Source organism: Lepidochelys kempii, chromosome 1, assembly GCF_965140285.1.
Source record: "Lepidochelys kempii isolate rLepKem1 chromosome 1, rLepKem1.hap1, whole genome shotgun sequence".
In the NCBI taxonomy this organism is placed as follows: domain Eukaryota; kingdom Metazoa; phylum Chordata; order Testudines; family Cheloniidae; genus Lepidochelys; species Lepidochelys kempii.
In genome coordinates, this window is record NC_136380.1 from 167,480,368 (window position 1) to 167,502,210 (window position 21,843).

At 40.3% G+C, this 21,843-nt stretch overlaps 1 protein-coding gene across 8 annotated transcripts in view; it reads left to right on the forward strand.

Annotated features, from left to right (window-relative positions):
- GRIK1 (glutamate ionotropic receptor kainate type subunit 1) overlaps nucleotides 1-21,843 on the forward strand; it is a 230,603-nt gene that overhangs the window by 120,064 nt on the left and 88,696 nt on the right. For 7 of the 8 annotated variants that reach the window (XM_073362600.2, XM_073362592.2, XM_073362544.2 and 4 more), the window contains one exon: nucleotides 8,617-8,798. In XM_073362600.2, the coding sequence (XP_073218701.2) occupies nucleotides 8,617-8,798 (182 nt within the window). Of the gene's footprint in view, nucleotides 1-6,932; nucleotides 7,383-8,616; nucleotides 8,799-21,843 lie in introns of those variants that run through there. The other variant, XM_073362583.2, reaches the window with a different exon arrangement.

Below are 21,843 nucleotides of genomic sequence, written 5' to 3' on the forward strand. Positions count from 1 at the left end.
GAAATTAAGTGTACATTACCTGCACTTTTAGTCTTACTAATATTACAGTTGCACCTAGTATTGTGCTAGATACTGTACAAACACACAATAAAGTCCCTGCTTTGAAGAGCTTATATTCTTTCAAATGGACAAGACAAAGGGTTGGAGGGGGAACAGAGGCACAGAGTGATTAAGTAATTTACCCAGCAACACAATGCGACTTAATGGCTGACTTGGAAATAGAACCCAGGTCTCCTGACTCCAAATCTATTGCCCTACTACACTGTCACTCCAATTATTTCTTTGTCAGAACTCTTCAAATATTCTTCCATGGAGCTATGCTATTTTACACTAGCTGAGGAACTGGCTCCTAGTCTGAAGCACCAATCATGACATGTTTTAGATAAAACTGGACCTTAAAGATATTAGTTCAGTAAGTAGATCAGAGTACATAATTTGTGTTTGCATTTGTTTGCGTAGGCCCAGGTAACCAAGTAATCCAGATTGAGCAATCATTCCCCCAATCTTATCATCATTCACAAATTACATCAGCAGCGATTTTATATTTACTTCCGGATTGGGCCTAGTACTGATCCCGGAAGAACCCCACTAGAAACACCACCATTTGATGATGATTCCTCAACCACAACTGCTTGTTGAAATGTCAGGTAGCCAGTTCTTTATCCATTCAGCAAATGCTTTATTCATATTGTACAGTGCTAATTTCTTAATCAGTCATGCGATACTAAGTCAAACACTTCACAAAAGTTTAAGTATATTATATCTACACAGTTATCTTTATCAACCAATCTTGTAATTGCCTCAAAGAAAGAAATCTGGTTTGTTTGACAAGACCTATTCTCCATAAAACCAAGTTTACTGGCTTTAATTATAGTCCCATCCTTCAATTCTTTATCAATTGAATCCCTTATCAGCCTTTTCATTATTTTGCCTGGAACTGATGCCAGGCTAACCAGACTATTGTTACCTGGGTCATCCTGCTTGCCTTATTGGAATACATGCACAACATTAGGGCTGCTCTGGGTTGCATTCCTTCCCCTCTTATTAGTATTTATTGTGTTAAGTACCTGGTCACTATTAACCTTTTTAGTGAGCATGGAAGGAAAATAGAAAAATCAGTATTTTTGATGTTATCTGTTATTAGCTCTCCTTCCTTGCTAAGTAGTGGATCTGCACTTTCCTTCATCTTTCTCTTGTTCCTAATATATTTAAAGAAAACCTCTTTATAATGCTTTTTGTCCCTTATTAGGTATAATTTATTTTGCATCTTCGCCTTTCTGATTTTGTTCCTACATGATTGTGTTATTATTCGGAACTCATCCTTAGCAATTTGTCCATGTTTCCACTTTCTGTATCATTCCTTTTTGATTTTCAGGTAATTAAAGAGCTCCTGATGGACTCATATTGGTGTCTTACTTTTCTTCCTATCTTTCCTTTGCATCGGGATCGTTTGCTGTTCTGCTGGCAATATTGTCTCTCAGAAACTGCTAGCTCTCCCGAACTCTTGTTCTCCTAGATTTTCTTCCCATGGGACCTTACCTACCAGTTCTATAAATTTCTGAAAATCTGTTTTGAAGTCTATTGTCTTTACTCTGTTGTCCACAAGCCTTCCTTTCCATAGAAATGATGAAATTTATCATTTATGATCACTTTCACCCAAATTGCCTTCAGATTTGCAACCAATTCCTCCTCTAAAATGGCTCTCCCCTGGTTACTTCCTCCACCTTCTGAAACAAGAGGCTGTCCCCAATGGATTCCAAAAATTTAGACACTTGTGTTTTGTCAAATTACTTTTCAAACGATGTCTTTGTAGTTGATGTCTAGGTAGTTAAAGTCCCCCATTACTACCAGCTCTTTTGTTCTGGATATTTCTGCTATTTGTTCTAGAAATAGCTCACATTCACCTACTCCTATTGATTTTGTGGTCTATAGTAGACCCCTACATAGCATGCATTTGCCTCATTAGCACCCACATATTTATAAAATAAAATTTCCTAAAGCTTTATTCTTTTCAAAAATATCACAGCACATTTGCTCAATAAAGAATTAGGCTATGGTATGTTTGAAATTTTTAAACAAACTTGATTTTAGAAAAATGTTGAGGTCAAATAACTCAATTTTTTTGGAGGTGGAGGTAAATGAAGGAAGTCCCACACCATAATACATACCATTACATTGTTAACCATTTACTAATTTATATGCTGCTGGTGGGTTGAGTTTGCCCTCTCCAGCTAATTCTCCTGGAGGATCATTGTTATATTGCTCTAAGATTAATTAATTGTCAGGGTGCCTAAAGCTTTTTATATGAGCTTTATCTCCTCTTTTCTCTCTCTTTTTTACTGTTTAAATCTAATTAAATAATTTGCCCATGTTCAAACAACCATAAACCAGGTGGTCGAAGAAGTAGTGTGTGAAATTTCAGCCAAGAGGTGATTTATTCAGAAAATTAGGCACTCTAAGAGTTTATAAAAACAGTGCCTCTTCAGCAGTAACTACAGCTTAGCACTTGCTACTTTCACATTCTAATACAATTTTAATTAAAAAAAATCAGTTAGTCCTTTTAGTCAGTTAGACACATACAAACATCATCTTATGAATGGAATGCCAAACTCCAGAGTTCAATCAACATGTATCAAACTTCAGTGAATTTTAGGTGCAAGATACAGAGCCTTGTTCCTCAACACTCCTGAAGTATTTGTTTTGACTTTTGAATTAAAACCCTATTGTGAGTTAATTCCTCCAGTTTTCAGCAAAGGGTCTACTATATTTCTAATAGCCATGGGGTAAAAAAAATACTATTCAAGTGTTCTGATAAATGGCTATATGAATCCATGAAAGAAATTAAGAATGCAACTGTTCAGGGTATAATTTCCATCCCTAGGAATTACACACAATATCTTTAAGATACAGCCTTTCTCCATCCACACAGCTAAAAATTCTCCTCTGGGTCCTCATTATTTCACATCTTGACACTACAACCTCTTCTTGTCTTGTCTTATCAAGCACCATCTTTCCTACCTAAATCCATTCAAAATGTTGCTGCAAAAATCATTTTTCTGGCTCCTTGCTTTGACTATGATATTACCCCCTCTTTGCATCCTTCCACTGACTCCATGTCAGGCATATACCACATTTCACGTTTTTTTCCCCTTCAGTATTCATCACCTACCTGCACCTTACATATCATTTCTTATGTCGTAGAGAACCACAGACCCTGGCTCCATTCCACCAGCCTTGATTGCCAATTTGTTAAATTTTTCCCAATGCAGATTGAGCTTTGAGATATTACCACCCAAAGTAACAGAGCCTGAAATTCTAAGTGCTGCATATGCCCAGCTAATACACTTTCTCCCCCAACCTCAAAACCTAGAACATCAAATTGTGATGGCATTCAAATCTCAGCTTCAAAAATTGAAGTGTAACTTCTCACACACTTTTCTTTCTAAAGGTATTTCTCTTTGCTATTGATTACTTCCAGTCACCGTTTGTGGGGGTTTGGCTGTTCTTAAAATAGCAGCTGCTTTCAGACATAATTCAGGTTTCAGAGTAGCAGCTGTGTTAGTCTGTATTTGCAAAAAGAAAAGGAGTACTTGTGGCACCTTATAGACTAACAAATTTATTCCACTGAATGCATCTGATGAAGTGAGCTGTAGCTCACAAAAGCTTATGCTCAGATAAATTTGTCTCTAAGGTGCCACAAGTACTCCTTTTCTTTTTTCAGACATAAGTGCTTCTTCAATTTCTTTGTTCCCCCGCAGCTGCACCTTGCCCTTTCATTTGGCCCAGAATACTTAGCTACCGCTCCTAGGAACCTGGGTGGGGGAGGTCAGGGACGAAATACATTAGAAAGACCACACACATCAGTGCAAGCCTACATTTTCCACAGTACATTCTGAGGGAGTTGGGCTTTTTCCTTCACCCCTGCCATGCAGAGTCATTTTCTCCAGCAAATCCCATTCTTGCTCCCACAGTTCACTCACAACTGTAGTGTAATTCCTGTTGCTACAGAACACATTTAAACAAAGCAAGAATGTTCGAGCTCGGATATTATTGTCAGTATGAAGCTCTCAACGCACCAGAAATGTTTTCTGAATCTCCATTTTTCTTTGTTAAAATCATTTTGGTCCCAGTGGCTGAAGCATCACAGTTTGCAACAAAATACTTGAATGTTTGAGACAGCCAAACTACAAGTTTACAGCCAAATTACATAAACTCCCCTGCTTGCTAGTCAGTTTCAGAAGCCTGTGCTCCATTCTTATAACAATGAATTGAGGAGGTTGGCTGGAAGCCAGACTGTGGTCTCTGACCATGTGTACAATGATTTCCATTTGAATACTCATAATGGTTATATTGACTGTTTATGCTTAAACCCCCCCGAAAAGCACAGAACCAGTACAACAGGGGAAAAGACATTTGTTCCAATATAAGTGTGAGTTCTTGAGTGAAAGCCAACACCATACAATGTAGCAATCATCAGTTAACATCAGAGGAAAAAGTGATGCTTTATCTTGTAGTTTGCCTTGTATTAGTACAGCACTTATACTAGAGGATTATTCAGCCAAGTAGGGTCAAACACAAAGTAAATAAAATATGCCCCCTCCCACTGGCCTGCTCAGGGGTTCATTTTCATAATTACTATTTGTTAGTTTTTCTTAGTAGGTATCTCTTGCTTTTATTCCATTTATCCTGTCACTGGGACTTAAGGTTACCACCCATCCCATTTTCACCCAGACAATCCAGGTTTTAGTTTGTGTGTCTGGTTGTCATTTGAGAAGCCCTGATGTCTGGAATGGTTTTATCTGGTGGTGGGTGAAGAGGCAAAGCAGAGACCCCCTCAGGGGTGGGGCCGCTGGGGTCTGGTTACCCACAAGTGGAAAGGTGGCAATCCTAGGTGCACCTGTCACCACTGATCTGGTGCCTTCTCCTGGTCACTCTGAGGATTAGCTCCTGAGGTAGACAGCCCCTGCCATGGTTAGCACACCATTACTCTGTCTCTCCTTCTGTTCTGCGGTTCCATTGTCACTCCCAGACTGTCCGTGTCTCCTTTGTGACTTAGCCCTCCACCTAGATCACTCAGGGCATGTCTACACTGCCCGCTAAATTGGCACGGCTGCAATTGATGTAGCAGTGTTGATTTTGCAGGTCAGGTGAAGACACGCTATGTCAGAGAGTACTCTCCCATTTATTTGTGTACACCACCTCCCCGAGAAGCTAAGGGAAGTCGGCAGGAGAATGTCTCCCATTGACACAGTGCAAACCCCACAGTAAGTGGATCTAGCTACGTCAACTTCAGTTACATTTAGGGTTGCCAGGTGTCTGTTTTTCAACTGGAACGCCTGGTTGAAAAGGGACCCTGGTGGCTCCAGTCAGCATCGCTGACCGGGCCATTAAAAGTCTGGTTGGTGCGGTGTTGGCCGGAGGCTCTGTGCAGCTTCCCAGAAGCAGCGGCATCTCCCTCAGCTCCTAGGTGAAGGGGTAGCTGTGGGGGCTCTGCGTGTTACCCCTTCCCCAAGTGCCCTGTGGCACCTGTGGACAGAGGCAGCATGCAGAGCCACCTGGCTGCGCCTCCCCCTAGGAGGCGGAGAAACATGCCACCACTTTCAGGGATCTACCCAAGGTAAGCACAGCCTGCAGCCCACACCCCTACCCCCAACCCCCTCCCAGAACCCACACACCCACTCCCTCCCAGAGCCTGCACCCGACACCCCTTCCTGTACCCCAACCCTCTGCCCCAGTCCTGAGGCCTCTCCCATACCCAAACTCCCTTCCAGAGCCCAAGCCCCAAACCCTCTCCCATGGCCCAACCCCTAGCCCAGAGTCTCCTCCTGCACCCCAAACCCTTCACCCCAGAGTCTGCACTTGCAGCCGATGCCCTCACCCCCTCCCACACCCCAGCTGCCTACCCCAGCCCAGTGAAAATGAGTCAGTGAGTGAGGGTGGGGCAGAGCGAGCGACAGAGGGAGGGGGGGATGGAGTGAGCAGGGTGAAGCCTCAGAGAAGAGGCTGGGCAGGGGGAGGGGGCAAGGGTATTCCGTTTTGTGCAATTAAAAAATTGGCAACCCTAGTTATGTTATTCATGTAACTGAAGTAGCTTAACTTAGATTGATTTACTGCAGTAGTGTAGATCAGCTGCAGCGTTTCCCCTTCTGGGGTACAGGCCTAGGCAGTCTTCCCATTCACTGCCTCAGCTCTATGCCATGCCCTTGGTGATTGGTAGGGGAGCCCAGACCCACCCTTTTCTCAAGATTCCAGTCCAGGGACACTGAGCTCAGCAGTTCTGGGCTTCCTCTCTCTCTACCCTCACTGCTCCTTCCCTGGACTGCTTCTTGCTACACTGGCTCCCCTTCTCTTTCTGGCTGTACCAGCTCCAAGAATCCTCTTCCCAGGGCATGACTACCCTTTCTCAGCAGCAGACCCCACCTATAAACAAAAAATAGTAGGAGATGAATTGAAAAATACAAATACTCCAGTGCAATCTCTTTATCATTAAAGTGCAACTTACAAATGGAGATTTTTTACATAACTGAACTCAAAAAAACAATGTAAAACTTTACAGCCTACAAGCCCACTCTGTCCAACTGGTTATTCAGCCAATTGTTAAGACAAACAAGTTTGTTTATGTTTACAGGAAATAAAGCTGCTTACTTCTTATTTACAATGTCACCTGAAAAGTGAGAAAAGGTGTTCACATGGCACTTTTGTAGCCAGGTATTTACATGCCAGATATGCTAAAAATTCTTATGCCCTTCATGCTTCAGCCACCATTCCAGAAGACATACTTCCATGCTGATGATGCTCATTAAAAAAAAATGTGTTAATTAAATTTGTGACTGAACTCCTTGGGGGGAGAATTGTGTGTCTCCTGCTGTTTTACCTGCATTCTGCCATATATTTCATGTTATAGCAGTCTTGGCTGATCATCCAGCACACGTTGTTCATTTTAAGAACGCTTTCACTACAGATTTAACAAAACGCAAAGAAGGTACCAATGTGAGATTTCTAAAGATAGCTACAGCACTCAACCAGAGGTTTAAGAATCTGAAGTGCCATCCAAAATCTGAGAGGGACGAGGTGTGGAGCATGCTTTCAGAAGTCTTAAAAGAGCAACACTCTGATGCGGAAAATACAGAACCCGAACCACCAAAAAAGAAAAATCAACCTTCTGCTGGTGGCATCTGACTCAGATGATGAAAATGAACATGTGTCGGTCTGCACTGCTTTGGATTGTTATCAAGCAGAACCCATCATCAACATGGATGCATGTTCTCTGGAATGGTGGCTGAAGCATGAAGGGACATATGAATCTTTAGTGCATCTGCCATGTAAATATCTTGCAATGCCAGCTACAACAGTACCATGCGAACGCCTGTTCTCACTTTCAGGTGATGTAAACAAGAAGCAGGCAGCACTATCTCCTGCAGATGTAAACAAACTTATTTGTCTGAGCAACTGGGTGAACTGAGTGGATTTGTAGGCTCTAAAGTTTTGCATGGTTTTGTTTTTGAATGCATTTTTTGTACATAATTCTACATTTGTAAGTTCAACTTTCATGATAAAGAGATTGCACTATAGTACTTTTATTAAATGAACTGAAAAATGTTTACAATGTAAATATTTGTAATACAAAGTGAGCTCTGTACACTTTGTATTCTGTGTTGTAATTGAAATCAATATACTTACAATATAGACAATATCCTAAAATATTTAAATAAATGGTATTGTATTATTGTTTAACAGCTTGATTCATCATGATTAATTTTTTTTTAATTGCTTGACAACCCTATTAGTAAGCAAGCAGTGTACTGCATTTAGATAGTTGGGGGCAGATCCTCAACTGTGGTGAATCAGCATAGCCCTGCTGGCTTCACTTAAACTGTCCAGATTTACACCCAACTGAAGGTCTGGTCCTAAATCAAAAGACCTGAGTTTTTAAGCCCCTGGAAATCAAGCTAGGCATGTCTAATAGTATGAGAAGCAGGATGGCCTTGTGGTTAAGGCACAGAACTGGGTGTCAGGAGATATTCACTGCATCACGCTTCCTGTGCGATGTTATACAGGACACTTAACTTCACTATGCCTCACTTTCTCCAAAAAATATAATGAATGATAATTCCCTACTTCGAAGGTATTGGAAGGTACTCTGGCACTAGAGTGATAAGCACCACAGAAATGCCTATAAATAATAAATATTGGTAAGTGCCACTCATCCTAATCTACTGGATTGTAAGTGAACTATGGTGGATATGCTTATTGCCTGAAATTGCTTTCTTATTTGCCCACTTTTGAAGTTATAAAGGAACATTTAATAGAGGTTTACAATTCCAGGTTTGCTTTGTTTAACATTGATGTTTATGATTAGAGGCTGGGAAGAAAGGTTTAAATTTTTCCTAAGATGTAATTCTATTTGTAGTGTTTACGTTTCCAAGGTAAATATGCCCACAAAGGGAAAACAGCTTCATAAACCACACCAGCAAGAAAGATGACAAATGAGAAGTTAATAGCTTAACCTTTAGATAGGTGGCAGCTTGAAATATATTGGGAATGATAAGAGATTAAGTGTCAATAAATAGTCGTTTCACAGAACAGTCAACTATATGATTGGTTGTCATTTTCTAGGTCTAATTCGCCTGCAAGAGCTCATCAAAGCCCCTTCTAGATATAACATTAAAATCAAAATCCGTCAGTTGCCCTCTGGGAATAAAGATGCCAGGCCTTTACTCAAGGAGATGAAGAAAGGCAAGGAGTTCTATGTGATATTTGATTGCTCACATGAAACAGCAGCAGAAATCCTTAAACAGGTAAGAGGGGGGGAAAAACCCCCAATAGTGCTCATTTCTCATTCTCAAAGATATAATGCCATTTGGTTTTCATTTGCTGGGAAACAATAAAACTGCATTCATGTAGATTAAGCTGGAGATCTGTTATCAGAGACCGTTGGTACAGGCAACTCATATGAGCTCAGCTGAGTTTTACGCACTTTGGCGGTGTGCAGTGCTATGTTTCTGATGAGAATTTGGGTCACAACAGCAAAGATGATTTGCAATTGTAATTACAATTTTGTTTCTGCTGGCGTGAAAGGAATGTTTCATTATTTTTAATATGTCCTGTTTCAGTTTTTTTAACCTTATTTTCCAAATGCACAGTGACTTGCTCAAATCAAGTAGTTCTCTCCATAAAACCTATTGGCTCAAATTAAACTGAGTTACACCAGGATGAGTCTGCAGTAATTCCACTGAAGTCAACATAACTCTGGATTTACACTACTGTAAGCAGTCAGAATTTGGCCCAGTAGCTGCAACTTGCCAAATTTCAACTCTGAGCTGGAGACAAGAGGGAAAGAAAATGGCACCATAGAAAAAAAAATTGTTATGTACTATGTATTTCTACAGCACCACAGATACAGACAGGAATAAACACTAAAGATTCCTGTCCCCAAGAGACTGGATTCCCCCTGTCACTGATGTACCTTTCCTCTGTCTACTGGAAGTGGTGCCAGTCCAAGTCTCTCTCCCCTCAGCATCGTACAAACTTTTGGGGAGGCAGCCTGTTGGCAGAAGGAAGCTCATCCTTGCCCTCTGGCTCCCCCTGCTAGGGGAGAGTGGCACCTATGGAGCAGAGCTCTGTTCCACATTGGGAGGAAGGCGTACTGCTTCCTTTGAGATTAACTTCCCTTCCCCAGCCAGCCTGAAAGTAAGAAGAAAAGCATTTGTTCCCCCTACCACCATTGCAGCTATGCTGCAGTGTGGTGACTGTTGACTACGCTGAGTCTCCAGACGGGTGCAAGGTGCTCCTGCACGGTTCTGAGCCCAGGATCAGGAGTCTGACTGTATCACAGGTTGTTTTATGGCTGACACTCCCCTTTTAAAAATACACAAATCAGAAATAAAGCCCTTAAAACAGATAAGTGCAGAAACACATGAATATACAGTACAGGTAGGCCCACTGGATAAGTAAGTACACACTGAGGCTCTGGGCAGAAAGGGATAGTTTATTTAGCCCACACTCCTTTTTTAAAAACAACAACAAAATTCCCTATCCTAGAGTGGACTAAATACCTTTAGCTTATTTTAAATAAATAAAATATAGTTGAGGCATACTTCTTCCTTGTATAGTTAGCGAGCACACTATAAACAGGTAAATCAATCAACTAATTTAAACAAACTCTGACACCCTTACCTTTCTGAGTAGTCTGTTCCCTAGCACTCATTTTTTTAACATGGTACCTGCTGAGAAGAGCCTTTTTATAGTCCCTCATTAGCCTAACAAGGTCCAGCTGTTCCGACTGACTGGTCAGAATCACAGCTGTCCCTTCTCAGACCCAAAATCTGGGAAGAATGGAAAATAATTGTGACTCTTTAACCCCTGCTAGTGGCCTGTACCTTTTCTGTAGTTGCTTGGAATTTTCTCCGGAGCAAAAGCGGGGTAGAGAGCAGCTGACTAGATATAATTTCCAACTGGAACTCTGCAGGGTCAGTCCCCCTATACCAGGGGTGGCCAACCGGAGCCTGAGAAGGAGCCAGAATTTACCAATCTGCATTGCCAAAGAGCCACAGTAATACATCAGCAACCCACCATCATTCCCTGCCCCCCTCCCCCGCTCCCAGCATCTCCTGCCCACCAGCAGCCCAGCCAATCAGCGCCTCCCTCTCCCTCCCCGCACCTCCTGATCAGCTGTTTCGTGGCTTGCAGGAGGCTCTGGGGTGGGGGTAGGGGTGGGGGCGAGGGTGAGGGCATGGCAGGCTCGGAGGAGGGGGTGGGACAGGGTGGGTGGGGGCAGGGCCTGTGGCAGAGCCAGGGGTTGAGCAGTGAGCACCCACCAGCACATTGGAAAGTTGGCGCCTGTAGCTCTAGCCCCGGAGTTGGTGCCTGTACAAGGAGCCGCATATTAACTTCTGAAGAGCCGCATGTGGCTCCGGAGCCACAGGTTGGCCACCCCTGCCCTATACAGAGCATTATATTCTCTTCTGATATGAAGATGATACTTTGTTGTAATTCTAGATGTGGAGGAAAGATGATTATATGTTAGTCAATGAACTAAAGGTCAGCATAGTCAACAAAGGGGGGAGGGATAGCTCAGTTATTTGAGCATTGGCCTGCTAAACCCAGGGTTGTGAGTTCAATCCTTAAGGTGGCCATTTAGGGATCTGGGGCAAAAACTGGGGACTGGTCCTGCTTTGAGCAGGGGGTTGGACTAGATGACCTCCTGAGATCCCTTCCAAACCTGATATTCTATTATTCTATCTCTAATACTCCTCTAAAAGAGTTTGTAACCTGGAACAGGTAGAAGCGAAACTCAAACAGCTTAATGGGACTAAATCAGGGGGCCCATATAATCTTCATCCAAGAATATTAAAGGAATTGGCACACAAAATTGCAAGCCCATTAGCAAGAATTTTTAATGAATCTGTAAACTCAGAGGTTGTACCGTATGACTGGAGAATTGCTAACATAGTTCCTACTTTTAAGAAAGGAAAAAAACATGATCCGGGTAACTACAGGCCTGTTAGTTTGACATCTGTAGTATGCAAGGTCTTGGAAAAAATTTTGAAGGAGAAAGTAGTTAAGGACATTGAAGTCAATGGTAAATGGGACAAAATACAACATGGTTTTACAAAAGGTAGATCGTGCCAAACCAACCTGATCTCCTTCTTTGAGAAAGTAACAGATTTTTTAGATAAAGGAAACACAGTGGATCTAATTTACCTAGATTTCAGTAAGGCGTTTGATACCATGCCACTTGGGGAATTATTAGTTAAATTGGAAAAGATGGGAATCAATATAAAAATTGAAAGGTGGATAAGGAATTGGTTAACAGGGAGACTATAGCGGGTCCTACTGAAAGGTGAACTGTCAGGCTGGAGGGAGGTTACCGGTGGAGTTCCTCAGGGATCAGTTTTGGGACCAATCTTATTGAATCTTTTTATTACTGACCTCGGCACAAAAAGCGGGAGTGTGCTAATAAAGTTTGCAGATGATACAAAGCTGGGAGGTATTGCCAATTTAGAGAAGAACTGGGATATCATACAGGAAGATTTGGATGACTTTGTAAACTGAAGTAATAGTAATAGGATGAAATTTAATAGTGAGAAGTGTAAGGTTATGCATTTACGGATTAATAACAAGAATTTTAGTTATAAGCTGGGGACGCATCAATTAGAAGTAATGGAAGAGGAGAAGGACCTTCGAGTATTGGTTGATCATAGGATGACTATGAGCCGCCAATGTGATATGGCCGTGAAAAAAGCTAATGCAGTCTTGGGATATATCAGGCGAGGTATTTCCAGTAGAGATAAGGAGGTGTTAGTACCGTTATACAAGGCACTGGTGAGACCTCACCTGGAATACTGTGTGCAGTTCTGGTCTCCCATGTTTAAGAAGGATGAATTCAAACTGGCACAGGTACAGAGAAGGGCTACTAGGATGATCCGAGGAATGGAAAACCTGTCTTATGAAAGGAGACTCAAGGAGCTTGGCTTGTTTAGCCGAACTACAAGAAGGTTGAGGGGAGATATGATTGCTCTCGATAAATATATCAGAGGGATAAATACCGGAGAGGGAGAGGAATTATTTAAGCTCAGTACCAGTGTGGACACAAGAACAAATGGATATAAACTGGTCATTGGGAAGTTTAGACTTGAAATTAGACGAAGGTTTCTAACCATCAGAGGAGTAAAGTTTTGGAATAGCCTTCCAAGGGAAGCAGTGGGGGCAAAAGATCTATCTGGCTTTAAGATTAAACTCAATAAGTTTATGGAGGAGATGGTATGATGGGATAACATGATTTTGGTAATTAATTGATCTTTAAATATTCATGGTAAATAGGCCCAATGGCCTGTGATGGGATGTTAGATGGGGTGGGATCTGAGTTACTACAAAAAATTCTTTCCTGGGTATCTGGCTGGTGAATCTTGCCTATATGCTCAGGGTTAGCTGATTGCCATATTTGGGGTTGGGAAGGCATTTTCCTCCAGGGCAGATTGGAAGAGGCCCTGGGGTTTTTTTGCCTTCCTCTGTAGCATGGGGCATGGGTCACTAGCTGGAGGATTCTCTGCTCCTTGAAGTCTTTAAACCACGATTTGAGGACTTCAGTAGCTCAGACATAGGTGAGAGGTTTTTCGCAGGAGTGGGTGGGTGGGGTTCTGTGGCCTGCGTTGTGCAGGAGGTCAGACTAGATGATCATAACGGTCCCTTCTGACCTTGGTATCTATGAATCTATGAAACAGGAGCAATTTAGCTGATTGAGCTTACAGATTTTACCACCTGTGTCAGCAGATTTTGTGATCATCCTGAACCAAGCAATTCAGTTGACTGAGTTTACATGCTCCACAGCTTCATGTTGTCTTAAATTTTGAACTGATAGACCTTACAAACTAAACACACTGCATCTATAGTGTGGCATTTTCAAAGAGACCCAATAGCACCTAATGTCCTTTTGAAAATCTCAGTCTAATTCTCTTTAAACCAGTGATTTGGCTGATGAAGTATACAAACATGCAAGGCCTGTGTGACTCTGCTGACAAAGAGTCTATAAATTCTATTAACAGAGTGTGAAATCTTCCTGAACTTGAGCAGAGTTTACTAATTCTTCTGCCATGGCTATGTTCCAATGGTGATTCTAAACTCTATGTGGTTTTGGCAAAGTTCACAAAGACTGACATAATATTGAGGGAGTTGAAATTTTGGCCGGGGACATCCAGGTAAATTCTTTTATTAAAAGAAACATGAAATCTTTAATGTGCATGTAAAATAAATTAAAAGTATACAGTGGGCTTTATGAAAAGAAGACTGTGTTTGGGCGAGAAAAGTTTTGATTTTGTAGATATATAAATACTACAAAGCTCAGTATTCTTTAATAGAACTGGTTGAAATTTTTAAACAAAAAGGTTAAGTAATAAAAAATCATCTTTTTTTGAAACTGTTGACTTTTAAAAAAAACTAAGACATTTTACTCAAAAAAGTTATTGAAATGGTTAAAAGAACAGGAGTACTTGTGGCACTTTAGAGACTAACAAATTTATTTGAGCATAAATAAAGCTCACGAAAGCTTATGTTCAAATAAATTTGTTAATCTCTAAGGTGCCACAAGTACTCCTTTTCTTTTTGGGCATACAGACTAACACGGCTGCTACTCTGAAACCTGAAATGGTTAAATTTTCACTTACTAAAATAAAGTCAAAATTTGAGAAAGTTTGTTTAAAATATAAAAATAGTGTTTAATTTTGAACCCAGAGAAATGGAAACAACTTTACAAATTTTGAATTTTTTCAGAATTTTATTTTTTGACCAACCTTACTTATTGGCCAACTCTTCTAAAGTTAAATATAGCAGGAATAATTTTAGGGAAGTTCTGTGTCTTGAGACATACAAGAGGTCAGATATATCTGGTATAACTGCCTCTTTTTCTGTGTCATGGCTTACCTGCTAAGGTTAAGTCTTTAACATTAACTTGCAATTTACTCTTCTGATGTAGCTTTTACTGCTAGACAAACTCTGACTGATTTTGTAGCTACTCATTTTAAATTATCTCTTCCACCACACTTTTTTTGTTATTACATTGCTTATGGAATCTGCTTATATTTTTAATAAGATTTAGGACACCCAGAAAATGGTTTATGAAGATTCCTATAGTCACTTCAGCTATGTAGTGGTCCTAGCAGCAAAATAACTAATTCAGTTCTTAAAGGAGTGCTAAAACTATGTGCCACAGTAGTAAGCACTCTAACTACTATGATAAATATGAAAAGACATTTAATTAAAATAAGTAGTGTATGCCATTTTAAAGAACCTTCCATGGCTAAAGTATCTCTAATTATTAGGGGCCTTAACCAGCTCACAGTTTCTCCAGACTTCATGATTGCACAGGACCCAATAAGCCACATATAGCATGGCAGCTTCACAGCCTATCAGCCAATCCTGAAGCCTGGTTGTTGCATGGTACAAGGACAAAATCCAGCTCTGTGCTTAGCAACATGGGAGAGCATATAAAATGAGCTCGACAGCTTCTCCTTAATGCTGCTCACTATCCTAGGACATATCTTCTTGGGGGGTGGGGGGGGAGGAGAACAGCCTGCAGCCGTTGCTTTAAGCCCCCCATATGGCTCTAGTAGGAAGGGAGGTTGGGAGAAAAGAGAAATGAAACTCAGAACTTTTAATTATTTTTAAGATCAAAAACTCTACCATTTCAGTACTCATCCCCCAGTCACTGGTTGGTAGGTGGAAGCCTGGTCCCACTTGTCTAAGACCTGGAATACACTTAAAAATTAGACTGACCTAGCTATGTTGCTCAGGGCTGTGAACAGTTTTGCAACCTGAGCACCGGAATTAGGTTGACCTAAACCCCAGCGTAGACTCAAGTAGGTCAGTGAAAGAATGTTTCTGCTGACCTAGTCAGAGCCTCTGTGAGAGGTGGATTAACACCAGTGGCAGAACGAAAGCTCATGCTCAAATAAATTGGTTAGTCTCTAAGGTGCCACAAGTACTCCTTTTCTTTTTGCGAATACAGACTAACACGGCTGTTACTCTGAAACCTGTCTACACTATGGCACTACAGCGGCACAACTGCAGTATAGACATACCCTAAGTAGCTTTGGCCCTACTCCCGCTCCTATTGGAGGAATTCCCATGATTAAGTGGGGCTCTTTTCTTCCAGATCACCATCTGGGCTTGGGAGCAAGGGGAAGAGATGTTCAGATCTGTGATCCCCTTCTCTCTTACTGAACTTAAAGAAACAGTCAACCAGGAAGACGTCCTTTTCTGGTCACATGGCTCCTTTAAAATGTTTTCTCTAGCTAAATTAGATCAGTCAGCTGGGCAAAATCCTATCCCTGGGTTTAAGCCATCAGCCAAAACACTGGGCATGCTCAGTGCATCTCACCCTGTCTTTCACAAGTACCTTAATGCCATATATCATTTGAATGGAGCTGGTTTAGGAAACAATATAAGCCAGCATCAGATAGCTGTATCTATGTGCACAGTACCCCACTGGAAAAGTGAGCACCTTCTGTGGCTGTGCATGCTGGGTGCATTGAGGAGTCTCTACATCCAGCAGACACAGAGACAGGGAGAGATTGGGCAGATTCCTAGAGGCTAAATTATAATTTGAGATATGAGGCTATACATACTTAATTTGAAAAAAATCCTTTATGTTGTGTTAACTACCATCTTTGTTGACACTCATGAGACTGAAGCGGGGACTTCCAGAACTAAGAGCATTATCCTCCACAGCTTGGGTTAAAGAGCCAGGCACTGTAACTGGTGGCTGTACAACTTTCATCCTCTGTGGATCAAGCACACAGGGAAACAAGTACCACACTCTGGTCAGCAGGTTAGAGTGACACTTAGGCCACTTACTTAAAAGGACAGGTATTTGTTCAAAGTTTTAGCAATGTGTATGACGGCACAGAGTGGAATAATTAGATACTAGAGTTATTTTCTAATTGAAGTATTTTATAAAATATAGCATTTTCTCGAAACTTATATACATTTGGAGCCAAATTCTACACTCAATTATAGCTAAGTGTGTATTCAGGAAAGGGTAAACTCCACGGATTGCAGTCGAGTTACTCAGTTCCACCAGTGTAAATCTAAAATAGCTTGATTTAAGTCTGTGGAGTTACTGTACTCTGGATTTACATAGTATGGTTCTCTCATTCTATATTATCATAAGAACATTTAGCATTGAGGGGATGTGGGTGAGATGTATTTAATAAGGCTTATTTTTATAACCTGGGGAAATAGAGTGGTGATAATGCATCTAATTATTTGATTAATGAGTAACTTAACGCTCATGAAATTGAATAATAGCACTGACAATGAATAAGCAATATGTAAGCAAGCATTGATAATGCTCTGTCAATGTATTTTATTCCTAACTTACCATACCCCTATCATAAAATCATAGAAATGTAGAGTTGGAAGGGACCTTGAGAAGTCATCATGTCCAGCCCCCTATGCTGACGCAGGACCAAATAAAACTAGACCATCCCTGAAAGGTGTTTGCCCAACCTGTTTTTAAAAACTTCCAGTGACGGGGATTCCACAACCTCCCTTGGAAGCCTTTTCCAGAGCTCAACTACCCTCATAGGTAAAAAAAAATTTCTAATATCTAACTTAAATCTCCCTTGCTGCAGATTAAACCCATTGCTTCTTGTCCTACCTTCAGTGAACAACTGAACATGATTCTTTTTGTAACAGCCCTTAACATATTTGAAAACTGTTATCAGGTCCTCCCTCAGTCTTCTTTTCTCAAGATTAAACACACCACTGACTGGTCTATATGTCTCCAGTCTTCTTTTTTACCCTTTTTTTAAAGATAGGTTTGCCCTTCTCCAGTTTTCCAGGGACCTGACCCATCCTCCAGAAGTTCTCAAAGATAACTGTGGTTCTGAGATAACAGTTCTGAAATTTCTTCAGCTAGTTATTTAAGTACCCTAGGATGAATTTCATCAAGCCCTGCTGACTTGAATATATCTAACTGATCTAAATATTCTTCAACTTGTTCTTTCCTTATTTTGGCTTGCATTCCTTCCCTCTTGCTTTTAATATTAATTGTGTGATATATCTGGTCACCATTAAACTTTTTAATGAAGACTGAAGGAAAATAGACATTAAGCACCTCAGCCTTCTTGATGCCATCAATTATTAGCTCTCCTTCCCTGCTATATAGAAGATCTACACTTTCCTTCCTCTTTCCTCACTCCTTATATATTTAAAGAACCTCTTCTTATTGCCTTTTATGTCCCTTGCTAGGTGTAACTTGTTTTGTGCCTTAGTCTTTCTGATTTTGTTCCCACATTTGTTCTATTCTTTTCTACTTCTCCTTAGCAATTTATTCATTTCTCCTTTTTGTAGAATTCCTTTTTGATTTTCAGATCACTAAAGAGCTGCGGATGGAGCCATATTGGTCTCTTTCTATGCTTCCTTCACATCAGGATAGTTTGCAGTTGTGCCTTAAATATTGAAACCTTGAGAAACTGCGAGCTCTCCTGAGCTCCTTTTTCCCTTAGATTTTTTTTCCCATGGGACTTTACATACCAGTTCTCTGAGATTGTTAAAGTCTCCTTTTTTGAAGTCCATTGTCCTTATTCTGCTGCTCTAATTCCTTCCTTTCCTTAAAATAATGAAATCATCATGATCCCCTTCACCCAAATTGCCTTCCACCTTCAATTTCTCTACCATTTCCTCCCTGGTGATCAGAATCTAATCTAAAATTACTCTCTCCCTTGTTATTTCCTCCACTTTCTGGACGAAAAGTTGTCCCCAATATATTCCGAGAATTCATTGGAAATTTTGTGTTTTGCCATATCAGTTTTTCCAGAAATGTCTGGGTAGTTCAAGTCTCCCCCCACCCCCAATCTTGTGCAGAGGTTGCCGACAGTGCTAAATTATAAGGTGCTTTTGTAAGGTGGTTAAATATCTGTTAGGAGCTGTGGTACAATGAAACCGCCATGTTTGTGCTCAGTAATGAGGCCCAAGGAAGCGTGCAGAGGTGAGAAGTCACTGTGTTGATTCACTCTACAACCAGTTACTAAACATATTTTGTCTATTAAAATTTAACAAGGTTTACAACACGTTTCAAGAGCTATGCTTGCAGTAGTGCAAATTTACACATGGATTGCTTAAAGTCCTTGGGTTATTTCAGTGGGCCCACGTTTTCATCCCTGTGCTTTACATTTCACAGCAATGTAGGGAAATTCTGCTGCTTATTTTTATAGCATTCTTTTAGAGAAATATCACAAGAAGTTTTTGAAATTTCCTGACATTTGATTTTGTCCTTTAATAAGTAAAGTACTATATGAAACTGCTAGAAAATAGGGATTTTTTATGATTAATTTGCTTATTTATTCTAATGAAAGGTTCCTGATTAACAGGTAGTACTTGATTAATGGCCCAGGCTTCCCCATACAACTTGACAGTAAGGTTGATTTGCCATTGCCCTGTGCCTTGTGTAGTTATTTTACAATAGTGCAAAGTGGGCATGAAATGTTGCAGTTCAGATCTGGTAGCAATTTACCCCTCACTTTGCACTGATTTAAATAACTACAAAAGGTGCAAGCTGCTGATGAATCATGCCAAGAGTGCCTATAACCTGACCTGAAAGGACTATCTTTGTGAATGATAGGAGAGTTCAGTCTTCATGCACATTCATGGTCTGAAACAAAGCCTGTGGAATTCAAGGATAATCCTTCCATTGGTTTCAATTGTCTTTGGATTTGGCCCTCAGAGTCATTGGACACTTTGCTGAGATTACAAAACAGGGTACTGATTAGTGCTAGTTGTGGTTGAGATTTTTGGGATGTACACATGTGTCCCCTGGGAACTACACAGAGAAGGCCAAACTAATTTCAGGTGCACTATCAAACAGACACCAAATACGTAACAATTTCATTCACCAGTGATCAGGGCTGGGTGGTGATTTAGAGGTGAAAGGATCTTTATTTCATTACAAATTCTTAAACCATCCAGTCCCCAGCAACAGAAATTAAAAGTAGTTTTTTTAAAAAAAGGCCTCTGGAAAAACTGGTCACCCATGGCACCCACTTAATTATAAAAGTCTTAAGCAGCACCTCAGTGCATTCATAAGAACCTCCGTTGACATTGTCTAAAGAAACTGTGCACTAAATGTAGCCGGGATATAAGAATTCAAGTTAATGGGAATCCATTAAAATTAGTGGATTAATTTGTTGTCATTTTGATTCTGCAACACTCTGTCAATTTAATGTTACTGCCAATTGCAACTATAATTCAGCAAAGCCTCATCTATTCTTCGTGGCCACATTTACCTACATCTCATAACGCTGTTTTCCAGCTGAAGAACATACTAATTTAACATTTTAAGTACTGCCATCAAAGGTCAACAGAATAATCTTGGCAAATTCAACACGTAATCTCTCATATCTGACCAGTGATCCTTCTCTTAAGAAGGATTTTACCTAAATAATAGGTTTATACAGGACTAGATGACTCAGGGGATTAGCAAGGAGGGTGCAGAGTCTTTCATCTGTAATGTATTCATTCAAATTCATCACTCATTGCATAGTTGGTCAGAGATGGACATGAAAGAAATTAGCAATCTGAGTCTAGTTTCTTGTGGGCGGATGTCTAGATATTAACCCCTCACAATAACACTCATGGCTCCCATTAACTCTGTCTTTCCTCTTGTTTGTTATGGTCACTTGCTCTGTCTTTCTCTTTGGGGCAAGGATCATGTCTACCTATCTGTAAATATTAGATCTAGTACAAAGGGATCCAAACGTGACTGGGGCCTTTGGGTGCTACCATATTATTAGCAATAGTAACATATAGGAGTCCCAGTGGGACCAGGACCCATTGTGATAGGTTTTGTACAAACACTGAACAAAAAGATGGTCCCCTGCCCAAAAGACCGTATAGTCTAAATAATTATGAATAGTTGTCCATCTCTGCAGAGAAATTCAGGACTGAACTGACATAAAGGCTACACAGCTCTCTTGCCTCAAAAGTGGTCCCTTCAGCTCAGAGGGGAAGTACATAAGTAACTGCTATGGTATAAGAAAACTTTAGTGACTGCTTTCTGGATTGTATATGTCCTGAAAATAAAGACTGAAATAAATTGGCTCCATTCACGAGGACTACATTCACTTTAATAATAAAACGTAGTAGTTATTACAGAAACCAATTACTTGCAAACAAAGATTACTATACAACTGTTGAAAAAGGGTACCAAAAAGTAATTATAGTACACTCTCCTTTATTGGGAAGTTCACTTGGGAACCAATTTAACCATAAAATGGAGATAATAATGCTTACTCGCTTTGTAAAGTGCTTTGAGATTGTGGATGAAAACCATCTATTTAGCTGTCTATTTCAGGGTGGTTTTTTTTAATAACACATCACTATGGTATGTAAGTGCTATAGAACTGCCGAGTTTTATCATCTTTAATGACTACAAGGGGTGATGATTATTACTGCTTAAGATTTAGATCCTAGTGAGTACCATATGAGCAGAGGGGTCGGACCGCGTAGAGCTCATTGCAGCAATAGGGCCCAAATCTGAATAGAACAAGGGTAAAATCGCATTCATTATTACGAAAGTATAGCATGTTACACTGCAAACTGACATTCTGTAATTCTCACTTCAGCTATTTATGTATATTTACTCTCTCACTTTGAAAAGCAATGCCATTTTTTTTTTAATTCAAAAAGTATTAAATTGATTAAGCTTTATTTTTTTCATTTCTTGACTGCAATTCTTTGTTTGTGGGTAGTCCACCTAATATCCTTTGTTATAGACCTGATTCTAAGCCTGTTGAATTCAATGGGAGTCTTTCCATTCACTTCAGTGGACTTATTTGACTGGGGTGCAGACTTTGGCAGATAAAAATTCCTACTGGATCTCACTCTTTCCATCTCAATACTTATTTACTCTTTGTCATCCAAGGCAGTTTTGTAGACTGACTTTTGAAATCATTATAGTTAGTAGGTATTTGTATATACTGCCAATGGTGTTCATATTAAATTACATGGGATTTAATATTTCTATGAAGTGTATTTCTACTATGAAAAGTGATATCATTAACAGGGCATTCTAGAGTTCCATGTTCCTTCTATCTTAATGACTCAAATGTGAATCAATTTACAAGTAAAATGATGCTTGTTCTAGCTCCAGTGTCAACTTGGGATCTTGAAAGTCAAATCTGTTTCTTTTCTTCTTGTGTATAATCACCAGGGATAAATATCTTTAAGCCAAATTAAGCCATTAGTGACATCTGTGGAAAACTATTGCTGTCAATGGGTTTGCACATGTGTAACTGACTAGAACTTGTGCATCAACAGACAAGGAACAGATTCTACCTCACTCATCTT